Here is a 20488-nt window from a genome sequence, read left to right on the forward strand (position 1 = left end):
TGTTAGTACTAAGTAACAAAGTCAGCAAAATAATTTATCTTTATGAATTTTGCACAGATACTTCATGGTTTTGATCCAGTGTATGGCATTAAAGCTTGATCAAGACTTCTTAGCTGCAGTGATTGGTTTGTTTACTCCAGAAACAGATCCGAATGCTGAAAGACAGCGTGTAAGTAGCTTTTGTTCCTGTAAAGCAGGAAGTTGTGTTCTGGCTATTATTTTAGACTTCTGTTCACTTCAGCCTTTATAGATTAATTACATGTTTTACTAACTAATTATATTGGAAACAGTTTTTATTTTGCACAGCCTATCCATTTACCTATTTTTTATATTTAATGGCTCAAACGCATAATGACTAAAAATAGGATCTTTGACTTCTGTTGGCAAAATGGTTTGTTATAAATCTTGCTCTGCAGAAGAAAGATATGAGTCACAAAAAGTTACTTTGGCTTTATCAAAATTAAAGTTCCATTTTCCATAAATTCTGTTTTTTGCAAAATATCATACCTTGTATTTAGACAAAAAATGAAGTGTACTTGAATATAGTGTGCATTTAGCCCTTTAAGGAACAGCTACCGCCAATGTTTTTCTTCCATTCATTTATTTGGCATATAGATATGAAGATTGTGCATTTTTAACCGAAAAAAAAAATTTACTTTGACAGTTTAAATATCCTAATAATTTTTTCTCTTCCCCTCTATCTAGCAACTGTATTGTGCCTGATTATCGTGCCAATCTAATGATAACATTCAATTCAGTTTGAATTATTTTTAATAAACTGTTATATGTATTCTTACTAGCAATTTTTTTTAAAAAATGTCCCCTTTTCAATACAGTAAATATTTCCTGCAAATATCATGTTGTAAGATATGTTCAAAGTAAATTCAGTAAATTCAGTAAAAATGTAGGCTTTAATAGAAAACAAATGTTTGTTAATGGCAGATCTTTTTCTCCTTATTAATAATATAGACACAACTTATTCAAAAAGATCTTGACTCCCTAAACACAGAGCTGTTGGAATCTTCCATGACTGATATCTCATTCCCAAGTTTTTTTGAGCATTTTCACATCTCTCCACTGAAGGTAATGCAGAAAGACATTTAATCACTGTTTGACAATGCAGATTCCATTATATAAATAGGCAACAAAACAAAAACAGCTGCAAACTCTACAGGATGTTACATATATGGCACAATTTATACAGCATCAGTAAGATGCTTACTACTTTAATGCACTATGCCAGTTTCTGTCTTCATTACCCTATAAGGAATAAAGGGGTTTTCCATGTCTGTTGGTTTTAGCGCTATTGTGGAACAACATTTATATATAGGAAAAATTGATGCTAAAGAAACATACAGGACATAAGAGCACTGCTGTTTGTGATTTCTAAATACACTGGAAATGTATTCCTGTTTCAGCCTTTTATAAATTTTGAGGCTTTATAGATGAGTCTCCCAATCTTGTAGATATAATATTTCTTTATGTGTTGCTTATGTGGAGCAAGGTTAATGTTGATAGGTATCTAAGTTAAGATGGCAAAATTACATGTTCCATCTCATATTGTACTAACACCACGCGCACAGAGCTTTCTTCAGGGGGTAACAGACATGTGTGACCATGTGTCTTTGGGTCCTATTTATGGTTTTTATTTTTTTTGTCATTGGATACCCATTCTCTGACCAAGGGCTTAGGTGACAAATGGCTTAATAATTAGGGCCCATTGAGTGGGAGGCATGCTAACTTAGCAGTATGGGGCCCTACATATTCAGTTATTACTCTGAGCAAGTGTATGGGCACAATCACAGCTTTAACCATTTACACTGTGGTTGCTGTCCCTATACATGTGCTTAGTGGATCATTGAGCCACTCAGTATTGTATTTACCCTGATCTACTCTGATATGAGGCCAAGATATCAGTTTGCTAATGGTCCTAATGTCACTGCATGCCATAAAACTGCCTGCCAGTTCTGTCAAATATAAATTAATTAACTTAGCTGGCCTAAAAAAAGCCAAACATATACTGCTACTGACCAATTCCCTTATTATTTTTAACTTTTTTTTCAAATAGTTGCACCTTAGCCTATCTTTGGGAGCAGGTGGAGAACAGTCTAATAAAGAAGAAAAAGAAATTATTGCCATCAGTTCAGTTAACCTTCTACTAAAGAGCATCGGAGCTACACTTACTGATGTAGATGATCTCATTTTCAAGTAAGACATCATATCCATGTTAAATACAAATGCAAAAACCATTGCATTTTAACAGTGATATGATCTGTTCTTTGTTTCTTTAGGTTAGCCTGTTTTGAATTGAAGTACCAGTTCTACAAACAAAACCAATTAATGAAGCTGGTGGTTAGACATTACACTGAACAGGTAAACAATGTCAAATAAATATTTATATATGACTATGAAGATTTTCATTCATCCAGGTCATGGTATATCTAGTATAGGTAAATCTAAAACAACTGGACTTGCTGAGTAATCATTGAAGATGTTTCACTACTCATCCGAGCAGCTTCTTCAGTTCAACTGACTGGTGTGGGAAGTTCTCGGCATCTGTACCCTGGTGGATTCAGAACACTTCACACATCCATTCATGCAACTCTCACGAGTAACACCTGTATCTAGGAGTAGCATGACACATTGGGTAATCCTATCACCGTAACTACACAGAATCAACACCTCTGTAAATTTCAGATGTGCCATTGTGATTGGATTAATGGAAGAGTTTATATGTCGAGAACTTCCCACACGAGTCAGTTGAACTGAAGAAGCTGCTCAGATGAGTAGTGAAATGTCTTCATTGATTACTCAGCAAGTCCAGTTGTTTTAGATTTACATATACTAGATAAACATTTATATACCATATTTATAATTTTTTTTCAGTATCGTGCATTTCATGAAGAAGATATATAGATAAAATTACCTTGCATAGTCTGTGCTTTAATTACCTTGCATAGTCTGTGCTTATGGAGTGAAGGTTATTTGTTGATAATGTTAAAAACAAGTATAGCACTCAACAGGGCTTTTGACTTTAAATGTCTGGTTAACACTAAATAAATGCTCTATTAAAAATATATAATATTTCCAGATTCTGATTTCAATTGCTTTTGTTAATTTTCTAGAAAAAAGCAGTTAGTAGCATTTTGTTTGGGTTCTGGGTTTAGTTGTATGAAGTGTTGACAAAGGTTTTAACTACAGTACTTGCCAGGCACTGCACATAATTAATATGGTTTTCTTTTTACACTTTCTTCCCACTAGTTCTTGAAACAAGTGTATGTCCTTGTACTGGGTCTCGATGTCCTAGGCAATCCTTTTGGCCTAATCAGAGGACTTACTGAAGGTGTAGAAGCATTCTTTTATGAACCATTCCAGGTATAACTAAAAGCCTGTAGTCCATTGATTTCGCTCCGGAGTTTAGAATTGATGCCAATTACGATTATTACATATGTTTTAAGAAGAGTCTATGATTGCAAAATGGTATAATATCAATATATTTTCATTTCATTTTCATCTCGTGACTGCAATCTTTTAATGTGACAGCCCATGAAGAAACACATTCCAAACCACTACTTTAAAGCCCTCTCCTTAAAGGAAACTTGTTTTTAGATATTTTTTAAAAATTTGTTTATTTTCATGATAAAAAAAAAAAGATTATACAGTTGACATCTTTTTTATTTTTAGCCATTCCTGAGATATAAGTGGTTTTAGTGTAGTTCTGCTAGGTAGTTCTGTTTAAAGGCCAAGCCTGTCAGTATCCATAGCTGTCTGTGCCCTTCCTGGATTCAGTTAACCCTAGGATTTGCCGACTCCCAGTTAAGCCACTTCTAGATTGAATAAGTTCTACAACCTGATTATAAGTCTCCTTCCCACACTTTTCTTCTTGCAAAAGTGAAGAATTCTAATGTGTTTTTTTTCTTCTCAGGGAGCTGTTCAGGGACCTGAGGAGTTTGCAGAAGGTCTTGTTATTGGCATGAAAAGTCTTCTTGGTCACACTGTAGGTAAGTTCTTGTTTGCTAAGGGCTGGTGAGAGTTAAACCTGCTTTGTTGTTGTAGTCGTTGATTGTAGCGGATCTAATAAACAACAGTGCAGAACTTAAAGTACAATAAAATCACACATCAATCAAATAAAACTACACTGAACAGACAAGATTTTTATGTTCAAAATAATTAGTTAAACTGAGCAATAAACAAATGAATACACCAGTAAGAAAAAAGTGTGAGTACATGCATACACTTGTCAAAGCTTTGTGTACAAAGTTAATTAAAAAAGTGAAATGCAATAAAAGCTTTCTAGAATAAATGTGTTAAGTGTGTGTTACCTTCAGGCAAGCATAGGGACACATGAAGAAAACTTCTCGCTGAACAAGTGCTGGCTGAATCGTCCACGGAGATCGATCAACTTAATAACTATGCATCTTTATTTAAGCACACATCCTGATAGCATACAGGCAGTGGGTGTGCAAAGCTTATGCGTTTCATGCCTCTGTAAATCGGCAGTTCTTCAAAGCATAGGGACGCAGAAGGACTGCATGCACTGACAGAAGGGCTCCGAAACTCTCTATTTTTGCAGCTGAGAAATGAGCAGCAGCACTGGTGGATGCAGGTAGGATTGTTGAATTGCAGACAGGACATAACCCATAAAGGAACATAATACCCACTTGTCTGCTGCTTGGGTCCTTTCCTGGGTCAGTTGTGTCCCAGTTACAATTGCACAACTGCACCGTTGCTTGTTGGGTAGCAGTTACATGGGCATTGCTGGCAGACAGTTCAGTCCTGGAAGTGCCAGGACATATTTAACCTACATTGCTGGTACTTTTCCTGCCAGCATGTAGGACCTAGTTGATAGCAAAAGGATTAAAACAGTACATTTCAAGCCTGCAATTTTTCAATAGGTCCAAATGTCTAAATATATTCTATATAGTACAGGATACCATTTAGGAGATGGGTAACCTGCTAGTCATGCTTTCAAAAGCTGCCTATCCCATTCATATCCAGGAAATGTTGCAGGTGCCCATTGCATTGTGATGTGGAAGCAGTTGGGGTCTCTAAAGTGTTTCCGGGGTATAAAGAGCTTCTATGGGACAATATTAAGTGGCCAGGGGAAATCTGAAGGGCATGCAAGTGCCATGGAAAGTTGCTGTGTGGGTTTACTGGGATGGGGGAGAGGTTACTGGGGTCACCTATAATCGGCAGTGTTATGACTTGGAACTCCATCTTCAACCTTAATTCAATGAATAGGGATTGTATTTAAGATCACTGTTGCCCTATTGTGATTAAGACATATGTACTTTTTTGTGGCGTCCTGCACTACTGAAAGTTGTATTCTACTTCCTGTCTCTACGTGCCAGGTAATAAATCAGCAGTCGACTGAGAAGCCCTCTATATAATGACTTTTTCTTTATCTCATAGCCTAACAGGTTGCAATTGGGGTAAGGAATAGGTTTGTTTATATAGAGGGCTTCTCAGTGGACTTTTAGTTTCTTTTTAAACAACAAAATAGGTAAAATGGCAAAATAGGTAAAATAGGTATTACTGTGGTGTATAGTATTGGGTTATCATGGGAGGGGGTTATTAAAGGGGATGTTCACCTTTGAGTTAACTTTGAGTATGCTGTAAAGAGTGATATTCTGAGACAATATGCAATTTTTAATTGGTTTTAATTTCTTATTATTTGTGGTTTTTGAGTTATTTAGCTTTTTATTCAGCAGCTCTCTGAAGTGCTATTCAAGCAATCTGGTTGCTGAAGTCCAAATTACCCTAGCAACCATTCACTGATTTGAATAAGAGACTGGAATATGAATAGGAGAGGGTCTGAATAGAAATATGAGTAGTAAAATGTAGCAATAACAATACATTTGTAGTTTATAGAGTATCTGTTTTTAGATGGATACACTGGCCCCCTGAAAGTTGGAGTCAGAAGAAAAAGGCAAATAGCTCAAAAACTATAAAAGATAAATAATGAAGACCAATTGAAAAGTTACTTAGCACCGACCATTGTATAACATATTAAGTTATCTGAAAGGTGAACTACCCCTTTAAAGGGCACCTGTTAGGTAAAAATGTTATCCATAACCAAAGGTGCAGACTAATAGAGCCCACATTCCAGTTGGGGATAACAGTAGTTTTTAAAAAAAAAAAAATGCCCCCCTCCAGCACTACACTACTAGCACCAGGTAACGCACATGTGACATCACATGCATGCACAAAATTAGCAATTCATGGCCCATTTTTATTATGTGCATGCGAGTGAGCAGATATGGCTGCTCGCACCGGGAGCTCCCTCCCGGTGTGGGTAGTGAAGCGCTGGCGAGTGGCATTTTTATTTAAAAAAAAAAAAACTTCTGTTATCCCCAACCGAACGCAGGCTCTATTAGCCTGTTCCTTTGGTTGGGGATAACATTTAATAATGTACTCTCCTGAAGGATAGTTCATTCTTAGTCAGCATAGTTACAATGTATACAGCAATATTTTAAAATGGAAAATCATAATGGACAAATATATAATAGGATAACAAACTTCATTCTTTCTCTATTGCTTTGGTGGCTCAGCGTTACATTTAGTGATAACACATCTTTTCTCTATTAAGGTGGAGCAGCTGGTATGGTATCCCGTATCACAGGTACTGTCGGGAAGGGACTAGCAGCCATCACCATGGATAAAGATTACCAGCAGAAGCGAAGGCAAGAGATGGGCAGGCAGCCAAAAGACTTTGGAGCGAGCCTGGCCAAGGGAGGAAAAGGATTTTTACAGGTAAGCTTTAATAATTGCTGGGAGCTTGTGTTTTTCTGATCCAGATATGTTGTAACATAACGATATGATTTGTGCATAAGAAAAGAAACAAAGCTTCTCATTTCATACTACCTCAGGTTACAAGCAGTAATTAGGCAAAACACGATCACTGAATATAAACAAGCCTGACCACAAATCATATGATGTTTTGTTTATCTGGAATGATTTCACCTGTTGACTTAATGGAGCAGCCGGTCATGTGAGGGATACAGTGAACTGAAATATATCCTACTTCTCACAGCAAAGATATTGACTGACCTGTACTGATATCCCTTCAGAACAACACATTCATCATTATCTTTTATGATCATTAGGTGCCAGCTTGTTATGCAGAGAATATACTTTGAAACTGACAACGTAGCCATTATGATTGACCTGAAAGCTAGAGCAATAATTTTAAACCTAAATATGGAGCAAGTGCTTTGCCTCACAATGGTTCCACCTTAATGCTGATAAATGTGGACCTTGATTTAAAGAAGTTGTAATAAAATGATCATTACGAAGAGAAAGTGATGGAATATTTTAAATCAGATGTCTACCCAAAATGAAAAATCATTTATTTTTTTTCACATAATCAAAGAAATGCATCATCCTAAGGCATTTTGCAATAGACATCTACACATTTTTTTTTTATTTGATTTTAAAGTTATTTGTAAATGAAATTGCATTTAAAGGCAGTTTCTAACTGCCATTTGTTATAGCCTTCTCAGATTGCTACCGAGAATGCAAGGCATTCTGGGATTTGGAGGCTTGCTTAGAGGAGAGGTGACTATTAACGCAATATGGTTGCTGAATGATTATTTAGGGAAAGGTGGTGGATTGGGGTATCTGGACCCTTCAGAAAACTCCCTACAAGAGTCCCTCACTTCCCTGGACCCCCTACACCTACTGCAGCTCCAGGGTGGGCACATGCAGTGGGGCCCATTAGGACCAGGGATGATTTCTCTTGATATCCCAGCAGCCCAGTCCAGCACTGATGCAGAATAGGGAATTTTAAGATGAATGTAGAATTAGAAAGTTACTTTAAATTGCATTTTCTTTTAGTAGGCAAATAATGGGATATTTACATATTGCATATTGGTCGGGATTGCCGGGCATTATATGTGTATTTATTGCAACGCATTTTGGTAACTTGTTGGGTCAATAGTAAAATTTCACCAGCAGTTTAGAGTATTTCCTATTGTATTTTTTTCTTATCTTCCATAATGTCTCTGTTTCTGGAAAGTACTCAATAAGCTGTTCACTGAAACCACTCCCTGTATAATACATGTTTTGTATATCCCATATACAGTTTATTCTATTGTTTTTGTTTAGAGCACATGATATCCTGATATCCTGACATCCTATAATAAATTGTACAAAATGATTTCTGGTATAATACTTTCACAAACAAAAATGGTGAACAAGTCAAATCTTTATTGGTCAGTACAGCTTTTCAGCACATGTAGCACTGTTGCCCTCTGCAGGGATATTAACACACATGCTCTTGCTGTAGTTTCTGTCTGAGTTGTGCATGGAGAAAATGACTTGTTCACAATATATTTTGTTTGATAACATAATTCTACCATTTCTGTTCATCAGTTCATCATTTAGAATTTACCAGCAGCTATAATATGTTTATTAAATGTTAAGCAAATAAAATAGCTTTGTGTAGCAGATCCCATAATAACTGTATGGTTGAGTTGCAGAACAAGCTACATTCTTGTTGAGCTTAACTAACTCATGTTATGGTATTTTATTAAGCTTTAAGCTATAAGTAAGAGCCTCTTTCATGTTCAATATTATGACATAACCTGTTATTTTTTTCAGGGGGTAGTCGGAGGTGTAACTGGAATAATCACGAAGCCTGTGGAAGGTAAGCAGATAAAGATAACAAGTCATGTGTTGAAGGGCCACTATACTTAATTACTAAGTATTACATGTATGGGATACATTATCCATAAACCCATTATCCAGAAGATTCTGATTTACATGAAGACCCTCTCCCATATACTCCATTTTAATCAAATAATTCAACTTTTTAAAAAATATTTTCTTTTTTTCTGTATAACAGTAGCTTGAACTTATTCCCAGTGAATATGTCATTATTTTGTATTGTAGGCAAAACAATCCTATTTGGTTTTGTTTGAATGTTTAAACCTTTTCTTAGTAGACTTAATGTATAGAGATCCAAATTACAAAAAGATCCCTTGTCCAAGTCCCGAGCATTCAAATTACAGAAAGTAATCCAGTTAGCCAGGTCCCGAGCATTCTGGAAAACTGTTAAGTTAAAAATAATTTGTAAATGCAAAATTCTGTGTGTCTTTCACTCTAGTTTTTTTTTGTAAAAATGACTTCTATTGCAGGTGCAAAAAAGGATGGAGCTGCTGGCTTTTTCAAGGGCATTGGAAAAGGTCTTGTAGGAGTTGTAGCACGCCCAACTGGTGGCATTGTTGATATGGCAAGCAGCACATTCCAGGGTATACAGAAGTGAGTGAGCTCTAGGTCTGATATTGCCTACGTATGTGCAATGTTGAATGGAGAAATATTATTCTTTTAAACCTCAGAATATTTTTTGATCATTTTAGAAAAGTTTGTTTATTAGCTAGCTTGATTATAGCTCAGTGTGTGCGTGTGCTTGTTACCCATAAATCATACATACCCCCTGCCAATACTATTCCAGACTTTCTAGGTTAGTTTCTAAAACATAAAAACATTTGAGTGATTATTTCTTTGTACAGCTTGCTATAAAGATGGATCATACGAGTGCTACTGCATAAGTTGTAGGCCTTTCATTCTTGTCACTAATGCTTAACAGATTGCTTTGAATAGTAATTGTTAATACTATTACATTTTTAGAACTAGGAGCAATGCGGTTGAGAATATGTTTTCTAAATTGAAAGCTGTGTTTCTCAAACTCTCAGGCCCAGACTGACAAACTTTTAGTTAGGCCCAGATGGGACACCCTGCTCCTTTTACCTTATGACAAAGTGTCCACTGCCTAAAATGGCTCCTGAAACATTGATTTTTACTAGAATGTAAGGACTAAACAGATTTTATTTTGTATTTCTAATAGTGTTACAACAAGCCCAATTATGTTGTAATATTTTTAATAAAACAAATTGAGGTATAATTTGGTGGCGGCAACCAACAGATTTTTTTATTGGAGAAGTTGGATAATCTGTATAAATGCAATACAAGAAGCTCAAAGAATAAAGACATATGGGAGACTAATGGATACATTTCTTTTTTTCAGAGTTGCGGAATCTACGGAAGAGGTGTCGCCACTCCGACCCCCTCGACTGATTCATGAGGATGGCATAATTAGACCTTACAATGGAAGTGAAGCTCAGGGTTTCAAATTGTTTCAGGTAAGTGTCCATAGGCATAGAACATATCTTCTACTTTAGATATATTGTAATATAGACAACACTGGATACAGTTTTAAAATTTTTCATCTCTCAGCATAACTAGGTTTAGAGCAATGCAATTTTTTTTTTGCTATTACCTATGTTAAATGTAGAAAACATTTGTTCCTAGTTTATTAGAAGCTGGTTATTATTTGAAGCAAGTTATAGGTGTAAATGAAAGTTAAAGAAGCTTTAAGCTTCCCTTCGTGATCTCTGATAAGGATATGGCATTGCAAATGTCATTTGTCTGTAAGAGACATGAGTGCTACCTGTAGGCATTTATGGGCGATTTCATAAAAATATTTGGACAATTTTGATATTCATTCATTTGATACTGTGCACCAAATACATACAATTGTGATCTAGCACATAGAAACATTACATCTACACTTTTATACTTCTCTGGTGGGCCCTCCAACCAACAGATTATCTAAATTGCTCCATATTATCCCCTAGATGCAATGAAGTTTGCTTGCAATCTTATTTATTACTACCAGTAAGTGATGTATAAAAACAAGTGGTTAAACTTGAAGTGCAAATACTGCTGTGAATTTTGACAGACACACTCAGGCTATATCAGACAGTATATTTAAAGGGTTACATATTACTGAACTTTGTAGTGTAGCCATTCATATTAAAATTGGTTTATGCACACGTGATAGTCTTTAAAGTGCATAACTGTGCCATATATTTAAATGATTTGGGTACAGTATAACTTCAAAGCTTATTTAGCTAAGCTGTAGGCAAATGATCACAAGTCTAAAAAATATCAGTATGGAGGGTAGAAATAACCCCCGTTTAGTTACTTCACGTAAACAATTGTATTCATTACCTACAGTCATAATTGTCTGTATAGCATGTATACAATGTATATGTATGTATGTATGGCAAAAGCCTATACATTCATAAAGTACACCAACTCTTATTAAAATTTTAATTAAGGTTTAAAGTGCAAACATGTAGTTTAGCACTATCATAAATTGATGGAACCCTCCATTACTACAATATCAGCACCTTATCTTGGTTGTAGTCAAGCAAGATCTTGTGATTATTTTCCCATTTGATAGCTTACAGTACATGTGCTTTCTATGCCATCCACTCAAATGTGTATAGTTCAACTATATCCTCCATTCATTATCTCTTTCAATTCACCAGCATGTTGAATTGTGATATAAAGGCTTTTTTTCAATCAGTATATCCGGTTCGGAATCAAAATGCATGCATTATTAGTAATAATGGTACTTCTGTACTTTCATATTGCACTTTTCCATGGCCTTTCAGCATGTTCCACCCTCCACGAATGAGTATGTCTAACAAGTATGGTCTCTTATTTTGTGGAGAAGGGTGATCCATTACAGCATGTGAATGTGCTACAGTGCAGTCGCTCTATGAAAAAAAAAGATTTTGACAGCTCTGTGTGCTATTAGCCTCATGCTGCAACTAGACTCGTATGGTTATAATCCATTATCAACTCAAGTTCTTGCACTGGTACCCTAATTACTGCCGTGGCTTCTTAGTACTTTTAAAATGAAATTCTCACCCATTATCTGCCCTCTAGTGCTTCATGTCAAACCCTACCAATGACTTACACAAATGCCAACCACTTTCCCACAAGCCCCACCCTCTTTGTGACCCTTGATTGGACTTGGGGCCCTCTGTGGCACGAGACCCCTGAGTGGAGTACTCCCTAATGGCAGCCATTGCTGAATTGTCCTCAAAAATCCTTCTCAGTGCTCTGTCATTACTCCAAATACACTGTTCCAAACTTTGTGCTGCACAACTATTCCTTTCTACGCATATTCCTGCCCAAATACTACACAACTTTATCGACATTCCACCTGTCTTAAGAATTTCATGAATTTATCTGCATTAAGACACCACTATAAATAAAGCAGTATAATTCTGAAATTGTTGATCTTAAGTTTGATTCAGAGCTTTCTGCTAATGGATTTCCAGATATGGGTTCACATACGTGTACAAGTTCACAAATAATATATTTACAGACATATTTTAATCTAGGAGTCTTTCCCGACTCTTGATAAGTTTTTTTTTTTTTCTACCCTGCTAATTTTGAATTATTTGAACAAATGCATGAGCCACCTCAAGCAATTATATTTACCGTGGGAAAGGTATTTACTGCAGTAACAGGAAGTTCGAAAGCATGGTGATTAGTAAATATCTATAAATTATATAACAATCTATAAGAATGGTAATGAGAATAGAAGGAATTCAAAATCAGTTTGCAGAGAATAGGTACATCTATAACATACCAAAAGTTCTTGTAAGGACTAATTCCCCTTTAAACTAATATAATTGTATTATTTGTGTTTGGAAAAAGTTGTAAATACAGTAAAAGAATTTCCAACAGTCGGCATGCTGAACAATTTTCTAACTGCTGTTTTCTTCTTTCTCCTTTCCCCACACGCAGCAAGAATTGGAATGAAGGAGAGTAAAATAACGTTTTGTTTTCTTCATTCTGAACCACTGCTTCCATAATCATGAAGTGTTTTAGGTCAAACATTGATTGTTTGGCCTGGGACCTTCTGCTATTTGCATTTTGTATCATTCATCACAGAGCAACAGAGGCAGAGCAGTTTTATTTTCAGTTTACTGGGGATAGTTTTTCTCATGATGGAACAGTTTTAAAAGGCACCAACACCGGAAACCTAGTAAACCTCAACAAAGCTATTATTTACATACTTTGTTTCCAGAATCATATTGTAATATATAGTTCAGTTAGGTTAGCCTGTGGCAATGTATTCATTATACTTTTGTGAACTCAACATCCAGGAATAAGCTGGGGAGATACCATCTGCATGAATATCAAGAGTTTCGGGGTTTGTTTTGGGAACAGTTTAGTGTAAAAATAAAAACTGGGTAAATTGATTGTGCAAAATAAAAAATGTTTCTAATATAGTTAGTTAGCCAAAAATGTAATGTATAAAGGCTGGAGTGACTGGATGTCTAACATAACAGAACACAACTTCCTGCTTTTCAGCTCTCTAACTCCGAGTTAGTCAATGACTAGTTATTAGACTGCCTGAACAACAGAGTAAAAAAGATGTTTGGATATTTTAAAATATGATAAGTTAATAGGAACATCAATTTGTTTTTGCAGTAAGAGTTTGACCAAACACCCAAAATTACTGTGAATCTGTACAGTTTTACCTACAGTTGTTCAGGATAAATGAACAAATCAAAGAGTGTATTTCAAGCTTTAGGAAAAATATTTAGGCAGTTCTGGATTTTAAGTACAGTAAAAACAGACCTATGACTTGAATAGCTTTCTCTGTATAACAGTTGGTTTGAAATTGCTAATATAGAAAATTGTATTTTCTCGGGGAATATTAAAAATAAGAATTCTACAGCTTACTGGAGAAGGCCTTATAAATTAATCTTTTATTAAATGAAAGTCAATGGCAAATGGAAGCAATAAGAAACTGAATAGCTTTAGGTTTGCAAAGGCTATTCTATAGTGAAAGTGAAGGTTATATTTTACAATCTGTTTCAAGGAGAATGAAGGGAAAAAACAAAAACAATATAATCTCCCAAGCACAATACTCTTTCCATTCAACCTGAACCTAATTGTGTTCAAATTGTATGAGCGTGTTCTTATTGATTTATTACAATTAATTATAGGTCGAGTGTTGTGAATTAGAAAATATTTACTTTTAGCTAACAAAAGCACATTAATCTATAGCACAAGTGTTTAATACAAATAAAAATTTACCACACCTTTCATCAATACCTTGTATTAAACAATTGCCCACAAAGCTATCGTCTATCTGATGGAGATAACAGTGCTTATGCATTGATGGTATTTATATCTGATATATCCAGAAATATAGATATATATATAACATGCAAAATGAGAAATTACAGTGCACAAAATCTTAACGCTACAAAAATGCGTTAGTACTGGCATCAAGTAGGATCATCTGTTTCTGAAAACATGAATTGCATTTGCAAGGTATAAAAAACATGATGATTGTGGAAGACTGACAAGGGGATTACATTTACTGTATGTCATTGATAACTTGTTGCCTTTAAGAAAGTTGAAATATTTGTTGTATACACAGGACCAATTTTTCTATAGGTTTGTACTCCCATGTGCAGTATTGTGTAGCGTATGTAATGTGATGTGAGTAAGTATTGTACAGCCGAACCTATTCCATAGACTATAATCCTACGTATCTTGTGTTCATTATTTACACTAATGTGTAGAACTCCACTATCAATTCTCTGATCATAAACCTCTGTGATTATTTGTATTGTGCCTTTTATTTAGCAATAAATATGTTTTGATTTTAAGGTGCACCTTTTCAAAGTTTATTTGTTTAGCTACCAATTAGGGCTATGGCACATGATTTAGCCAGCAGAGAAGTGTCCACCAGCAGCAATCGGCCTCCCAATTTATTTGAATGGGCTGCATCTGGCATCCCTGGCAACTGGTCGTTTTCAGCCCAAACACAGTGACTTGAGCTCCATGTGCCATCAGCCTAAATGGGCCTCTGTTTGCTTCTGTTACTCATTACATTAATAGAGCTTGTGTGAAGTGCGAATTGCAGCAGTCGTTTTGGCCACAGCAGGTGCTTATTGTACATGTTGTAAAGAAAGTGTGCTGGGTACCACCACTGACATATACAACCCTGGAGAGTCAGCCAGGTTCATCATTTTGTCTCATTTGACAATTTTCTTAACAATGTCAACCATCTAAACAGCAACCAGTCTGTAGATGATACTGAAGTGTCAGCTGAACTGTCTTCATCCAAGAATTACTGCATTCCACTGTGAGTGAGTGTATTTTAGAATTTCACATGCAGAGGGATAGGGATTGATTGACACGGATGGGTTAAAGGAGAAGCAAAGTCAAAATGTCTATGGGAATAGCAGTGGCTTTGGGGGAGAAATGTGTAAAATCCTTATTGTTTAGCGTAATTTAAAGACTAGGCTTTTGGAGTGAGTTGAAGAATGTATACAGGCCCACTCCAATTCTTAAATGTAACCCTATACATAATTGTAATGACATGTTTCATTTTATTTTGTATGGTGGTGCAGATAAAGATCGTTTTAAAATGTCTAGGGGAGGGGGGTACTAATTTGTTTTACACCCAGAGTGACGTTAATCTCCTACCTTTTGGCATGGGCCTATATTTTTTAAGAACAAACCGATCCAGGGAACTTCATACAGAGCACTGGCTGCCATGTTTGCGTGTATCCCTTGCATGGTGGCCCTCTGCAGGAAAGTACTCAATGCTTAATTTCCTAAATAAAAGACATGCATAAATGGTGAGCGACTTTGGGCACTGAAGGATTCCTAGAAAATTGGCATCTACCAGTAATTTTCGGTTTTGTTGTCTTTTAGGGCATTGTTTATGATTGAGGGCGGAGGGGGGAGTGTGTACACTGGGGCTGTGGAATAATATAATGCAAATGCATTATATTGTTGCAGAATTCATACAACCATTTATATTAAAAAGCGATCTTGGGCAGGTACCACTGTTTGAATCAGTGCCACCAATAGTAGTGAGAAAAGTGTCACATATAAATAGGAAATATGAATTTCTATTTTGAGAGAAAGTTACACGGCACTATACTTGTGTAAAATTGTAAATGAAACTATAAAAAGCTCAATTAGCTGAAGGAAATAGCACTTTGAGCTTAATTACAATTGTTTTGGTGAGAAGGTATCCAATGGTATGCAATATAATGAATATCGGTTAACTAAGAAGAAAATCGTTACTGTACATTGAGAACATTTTGCAGATCATCTAATGTTTGGATCCCATTTGCATCAAGTAACCTTGTATGCTGGTACATTGACTGTTTAACGTTAACTTTGGTTTTTTTTTTGTTTTGTTTTTTTTAGAATTTAAACATCAAAAAGTTGGATGGAGAAATGTATAAATATAGCTGCAGTTTACAGAACAATAAGAAAGCCAATTTGATGGTCACCAACAGGTTTGTGATATAGTTGTCTACCAAAGGGTGATATTCAGTAATGCTACTGTCCTAGTTCTATTTTTTTCCATACATGCCCTTGATAACAGTAACGAACTATATGAGTATTCACATCATCGTTGTACAATAGAAATATTATATTTTTTAGTCATGTGGATCACCTGAAGTATTGAAAAGAGGGTTTGGCGGTGAAGGGCTGAGTTGTATAGGCGATCAAGGCATGGCTTGTGGCTATTCTGCCCCACCAATACCACAGTTAACCATTTGCCCCTTTTTCTAATTGCTAATAACGATTGCTCGCTTTCCTCCTCCCCACTTGCTTACCTTCTGCTGTCAGTTCACACCGCCCCCCGCCCGTGCCCCTGTTGCGCCCTTGGAGCTGTTGCTCTGTTACCTTACCCTAATTCTGACTTGAGGTTCGATCCAGACTAGATCTGAAATCCGTTTAATGATCATTGGCCTCTAAAGTTTAAGGAATGAAAAAGATATCTATTTAAAGTCCTAATCACAGTTTTAACTGTTTCTAACCAGGAGAGTGATCTGCTTGAAGGAGGTGGAGATACTGGGCCACAGAATTATAGACTGGTGTTTTACGTTTGAAGAATTTGTCCAGCCACCAAAAACAGCTGAAAACATACTTAAACTTTTTGTCAAGGTATGCAACTGAAAACAGTCCTTTGACGTTTTGTCTGTCTTACTAATGTTAGTGGTTCAGTAACGTTCACAATAAAATAATTAAAAAAACCTGTACCGGAAATCCATGATACTGTATAAGAGTAGTCCCATACCTGTCTTAACTGTGTTAGTATAAAATGAACAGTTGGGCAGGCAGAATAAACAAATAAAATGCATGTAATATTCCAAGTTTTAACTGTAGTTTTTTTCTTTGGCAAACACATTTGTTCTTACTGAATTCATTTATCTTTATTTTTGAACAGAATCAGGTTCTGTTTCAGAAAAAGGAGAATGCAGATGAAGAGAGCACAAAAATAGTTCCCCTCCACAATAACAGCACTGCCGAGGTAAGTAATATACAGGCTGTGCTGGAAACGAGAGTTGAATTCAAATGAAAGCAACTTGTAAATTACAACTGTATTAACATGTATTCATAAGGCACCAACATAATCCCTAGGACGAGGTGGTGTACAAGACACAAACCTTGTAACACACGAGCCATGAATAATCTTTAAAATATATAACATTTCTCATAAGACCCGCCCCCTCATGCTACTTGCCATAACTGAGCTGACTGTTTAAAAAGTTTGTTGAAAAGTTTTGATTTGAATGTCATAATCACTATATTCTTTGCTTTATGGAACTATGTACAAATGCTCTATGTGATTATAATCTATTATCCTATAATAAAAACAAGTTATAAAAAAAAAAATATATAACATTTACCCTAACCAAATGGCACTCGCTACTCAGCAAGGTGCAAAATTTGTGATGCTTTATTAACATTTCAGCAAACATTTTGGAGCAACCCCTTCTTCAAGTGCTTCTTCTGAGTAGTGTGAGAGCCATTGGCTTATGTTAATAGTACGTTTACAGTTCTTCTATGAGCAGCAGAAGTACCAAATAGAGAGCCACTTGTAGGTTTTTGTATAGAACCACACATGGACGTTTATGTACCTGTAAAATGTATCTGTATAAGCAGTGCTTATTTATGTCACATGCATTAAAGCAAAATTGATTTTACTTTCATTCTTTTAACATATTTCTACTGAAATCTACCAGTAGACATAGTACAGTAAAGCCTTGAGAAAAATGTATATTTCTGTCTTGGGTTCTCTTGTGTAGACAATGGGCATGTGATAATGATACATTTATGAGACCAGTTGTCCCAAAAGCTCAGGACCTGGGGTTCAATGGATCAAGGGTCTTTCAATAATCTCTATATCTCGCAAAAAAATAATTTAAGCATAAATTAAACGAAACAGGATTAATTATATCTTAGTTGGGATCCAGTTCAAGGTACTTTTTTTAATTATTACAGAGAAAAATTTTTACAATTTGAATTTTGATTACAATTCGATTACAGTGGAGTCTATGGATGACAGCCTTCCCATAATTTGGAGCTTTCTGCACAATGGATCCCATACCTGTATATCTAATGGACTGACTATACTTTTTCATGGATATATATATATTTTTGTTCATTGCAAAAAGCTGTTTAATCGTTCTCTAACGTTAATAAGAGTATTATATAATAATAGTAAACTGCTTTAAGCCTCAAAGTACTAAGTGTATTTTTTTTTCATTTTATAGGCTGTTCTTAAAGCTATAGATGAAGCTTGCTCAAGACGTCGACAAAACACACTGGTGAGAACGAAATCGGAGAGGTTTATAAAGGAGCTTAGCTCCTAAATACTCATTCTTCAGACCATTTACTTTGCATGGCACTTTTCTGTTAAAAACAGAACTCAGAGCGTTTAATTAAAGCAGTGTGATTAAAGAAACAAGAGACCTGCAAGGCTAACTGGCTGTGTGGTTGGGTATAGTGATTTCTTTCTGTATTTACTCATGGTTTACCATTTAGAAATGTAAAGAAACATTTCTTTGATTGAATTAGATCAGGGTCACCTCCGTCCATTGCCGTCATTCACCGGCAGAAACAAATCGCTACTCTAGGGTTATTCTGCATGCTGGTAATGTGCAATTAAACACACAGTGTGTTATAAAGTTGGCAACAGTCCCCAGTTTTTGCCAAATGAAATCAAATATTTGGCAATTTTCCTGTATACATTAAAAGTTAAATATATTTTAAAATGCAAGTGCAATTGAAAGCACTTGTTTTCTCTCTGTTTCTATATTCCTAGTTCTAACTCTTGAAACAGTATTTCAGAAGTCCGCTCTGCTCCAGGCATCACAATGCGTTACATGCTTCTTTACAAGTCAGTTGGCTTCTGCTACATTGTGTCAATAGTCAAAACCACGAGTATAGCCAAGAGACAGATACTTCTTTCAATATCAGTAACATTCACAAATAGCTTTAAAAGAGTTGATTTTTTTTTTGTATTTGTTTAAATGATTATCTATTGGAAAATTGCTTGGAATTACATTTTACAACACATTTAAAACATACACCTACCAGAATGCTACATGTAGCTTTTGCTTGAATATACATACATGTATTTGCCAGTTGCTATCATAATTAAAAAAAAAACAAACCACTGCCTTGTTCCTAATTCACAATTTTGCCTTGTTACTAATGTACATGTTTGCCTTGTTATAAATCCACACTGTTGCCTTGTTACAAATGTACTTATTTGATTAAATATGTTTCAATATTTGTATTGTCACAAGTACTGTCTCTTATTACCAAATGTTTTCTGCTTTGTATTCTAACAAGGAGAGGGTCTTTATACTTCACGTGGATCTACTTCATTGGCTGTGCATATTGCTGATCAGAAAACAATGCACTTCTGTGCCCCAAAGCCAGCCTGTTGGGATCTGATCAGCAACTGCCCTGTCTGTGTTTAAAAACTGGGTAAGCTTTGACCTATGTGGTATTCCATGAAAATGTTACATTTTAGGAACAATTTTTAGGAAAAATTGGGTACTTTTCAGAGATTACTTAGGGTCAGGTAAGTAAATGCATTTATCCTTGGGTGCTCCAGTTTCCTCTGTTAAACATAACAGAATGACAACTGGCTTCTGATAGAAGAGACCACAGTGTGTATGTAATATTGACCTTGCAAACACTAATAGCAAACTGAACCATTCACAGACACTGGCATCCCCACACATTTATTTCATACGATGCAATTTCTGAACAATAGAGCAAACAGGCAGTTTTCCCCTGGTGCTTGTAGCCACACATCTCCCACAATTAACATCTCTGAAGCTAAAGCAAGCTGTTCAGGAGCAGTTATGTAACTCTGCCAACTCACTGAGATGGTGATAACATCTCCAATCCTTCATCCTAACTCTGATCGGATTAGCGCTGCTCAGTGATTATGGGCTATTTAGTAGAAGGGAGGAAAAGATATGGCTTCTACACTCTTTGTGTACCTCTGTCTTAAAGGAGAAGGAAAGTCATTTACCACTTGGGGTTGCCAAATGTTAGGCACCCCCAAGTGATTGTATTTACTTACCTGAAACCCTGGGCCGGTGCTCCTATCCGCATAAAACTGCATCGGCCCGGGGTTATTCCAGTGAGCACCACGGAGCAATCCTCTTCCACCTTCTTTTTTCTTCAAGTTTCCTGGGGCAGACGCATGCACAGTAAAATGAAAAAGCTGACTTTTTAGTTAAAGTTTGGCTTTTCACTCTAATGCGCAGCCGTGAGAAGAAAGATGAAGCCGCGAAACGAACGCTTCGTGGTGCTCCTGGAATAACCGCAG

General features: G+C 36.0%; 1 protein-coding gene across 4 annotated transcripts in view; it reads left to right on the forward strand.

Annotated features, from left to right (window-relative positions):
* Nucleotides 1-19432, forward strand: part of vps13c.L (vacuolar protein sorting 13 homolog C L homeolog) — a 132354-nt gene extending 112922 nt beyond the window's left edge. For 3 of the 4 annotated variants that reach the window (XM_041586667.1, XM_041586666.1, XM_018252883.2), the window contains 14 exons: nucleotides 58-169; nucleotides 970-1083; nucleotides 2069-2208; nucleotides 2292-2373; nucleotides 3262-3375; nucleotides 3926-4001; nucleotides 6590-6753; nucleotides 8602-8647; nucleotides 9138-9261; nucleotides 10028-10142; nucleotides 16051-16142; nucleotides 16674-16797; nucleotides 17081-17164; nucleotides 18411-19432. In XM_041586667.1, coding sequence (XP_041442601.1) covers nucleotides 58-169; nucleotides 970-1083; nucleotides 2069-2208; nucleotides 2292-2373; nucleotides 3262-3375; nucleotides 3926-4001; nucleotides 6590-6753; nucleotides 8602-8647; nucleotides 9138-9261; nucleotides 10028-10142; nucleotides 16051-16142; nucleotides 16674-16797; nucleotides 17081-17164; nucleotides 18411-18509 — 1486 coding nt within the window. In that variant the 3' untranslated portion in view covers nucleotides 18510-19432. Of the gene's footprint in view, nucleotides 1-57; nucleotides 170-969; nucleotides 1084-2068; nucleotides 2209-2291; nucleotides 2374-3261; nucleotides 3376-3925; nucleotides 4002-6589; nucleotides 6754-8601; nucleotides 8648-9137; nucleotides 9262-10027; nucleotides 10143-12609; nucleotides 14497-16050; nucleotides 16143-16673; nucleotides 16798-17080; nucleotides 17165-18410 lie in introns of those variants that run through there. The other variant, XM_041586668.1, reaches the window with a different exon arrangement.
* Nucleotides 19433-20488: the final 1056 nt, after the last annotated feature.

This window comes from Xenopus laevis, chromosome 3L (genome assembly GCF_017654675.1).
Source record: "Xenopus laevis strain J_2021 chromosome 3L, Xenopus_laevis_v10.1, whole genome shotgun sequence".
In the NCBI taxonomy this organism is placed as follows: domain Eukaryota; kingdom Metazoa; phylum Chordata; class Amphibia; order Anura; family Pipidae; genus Xenopus; species Xenopus laevis.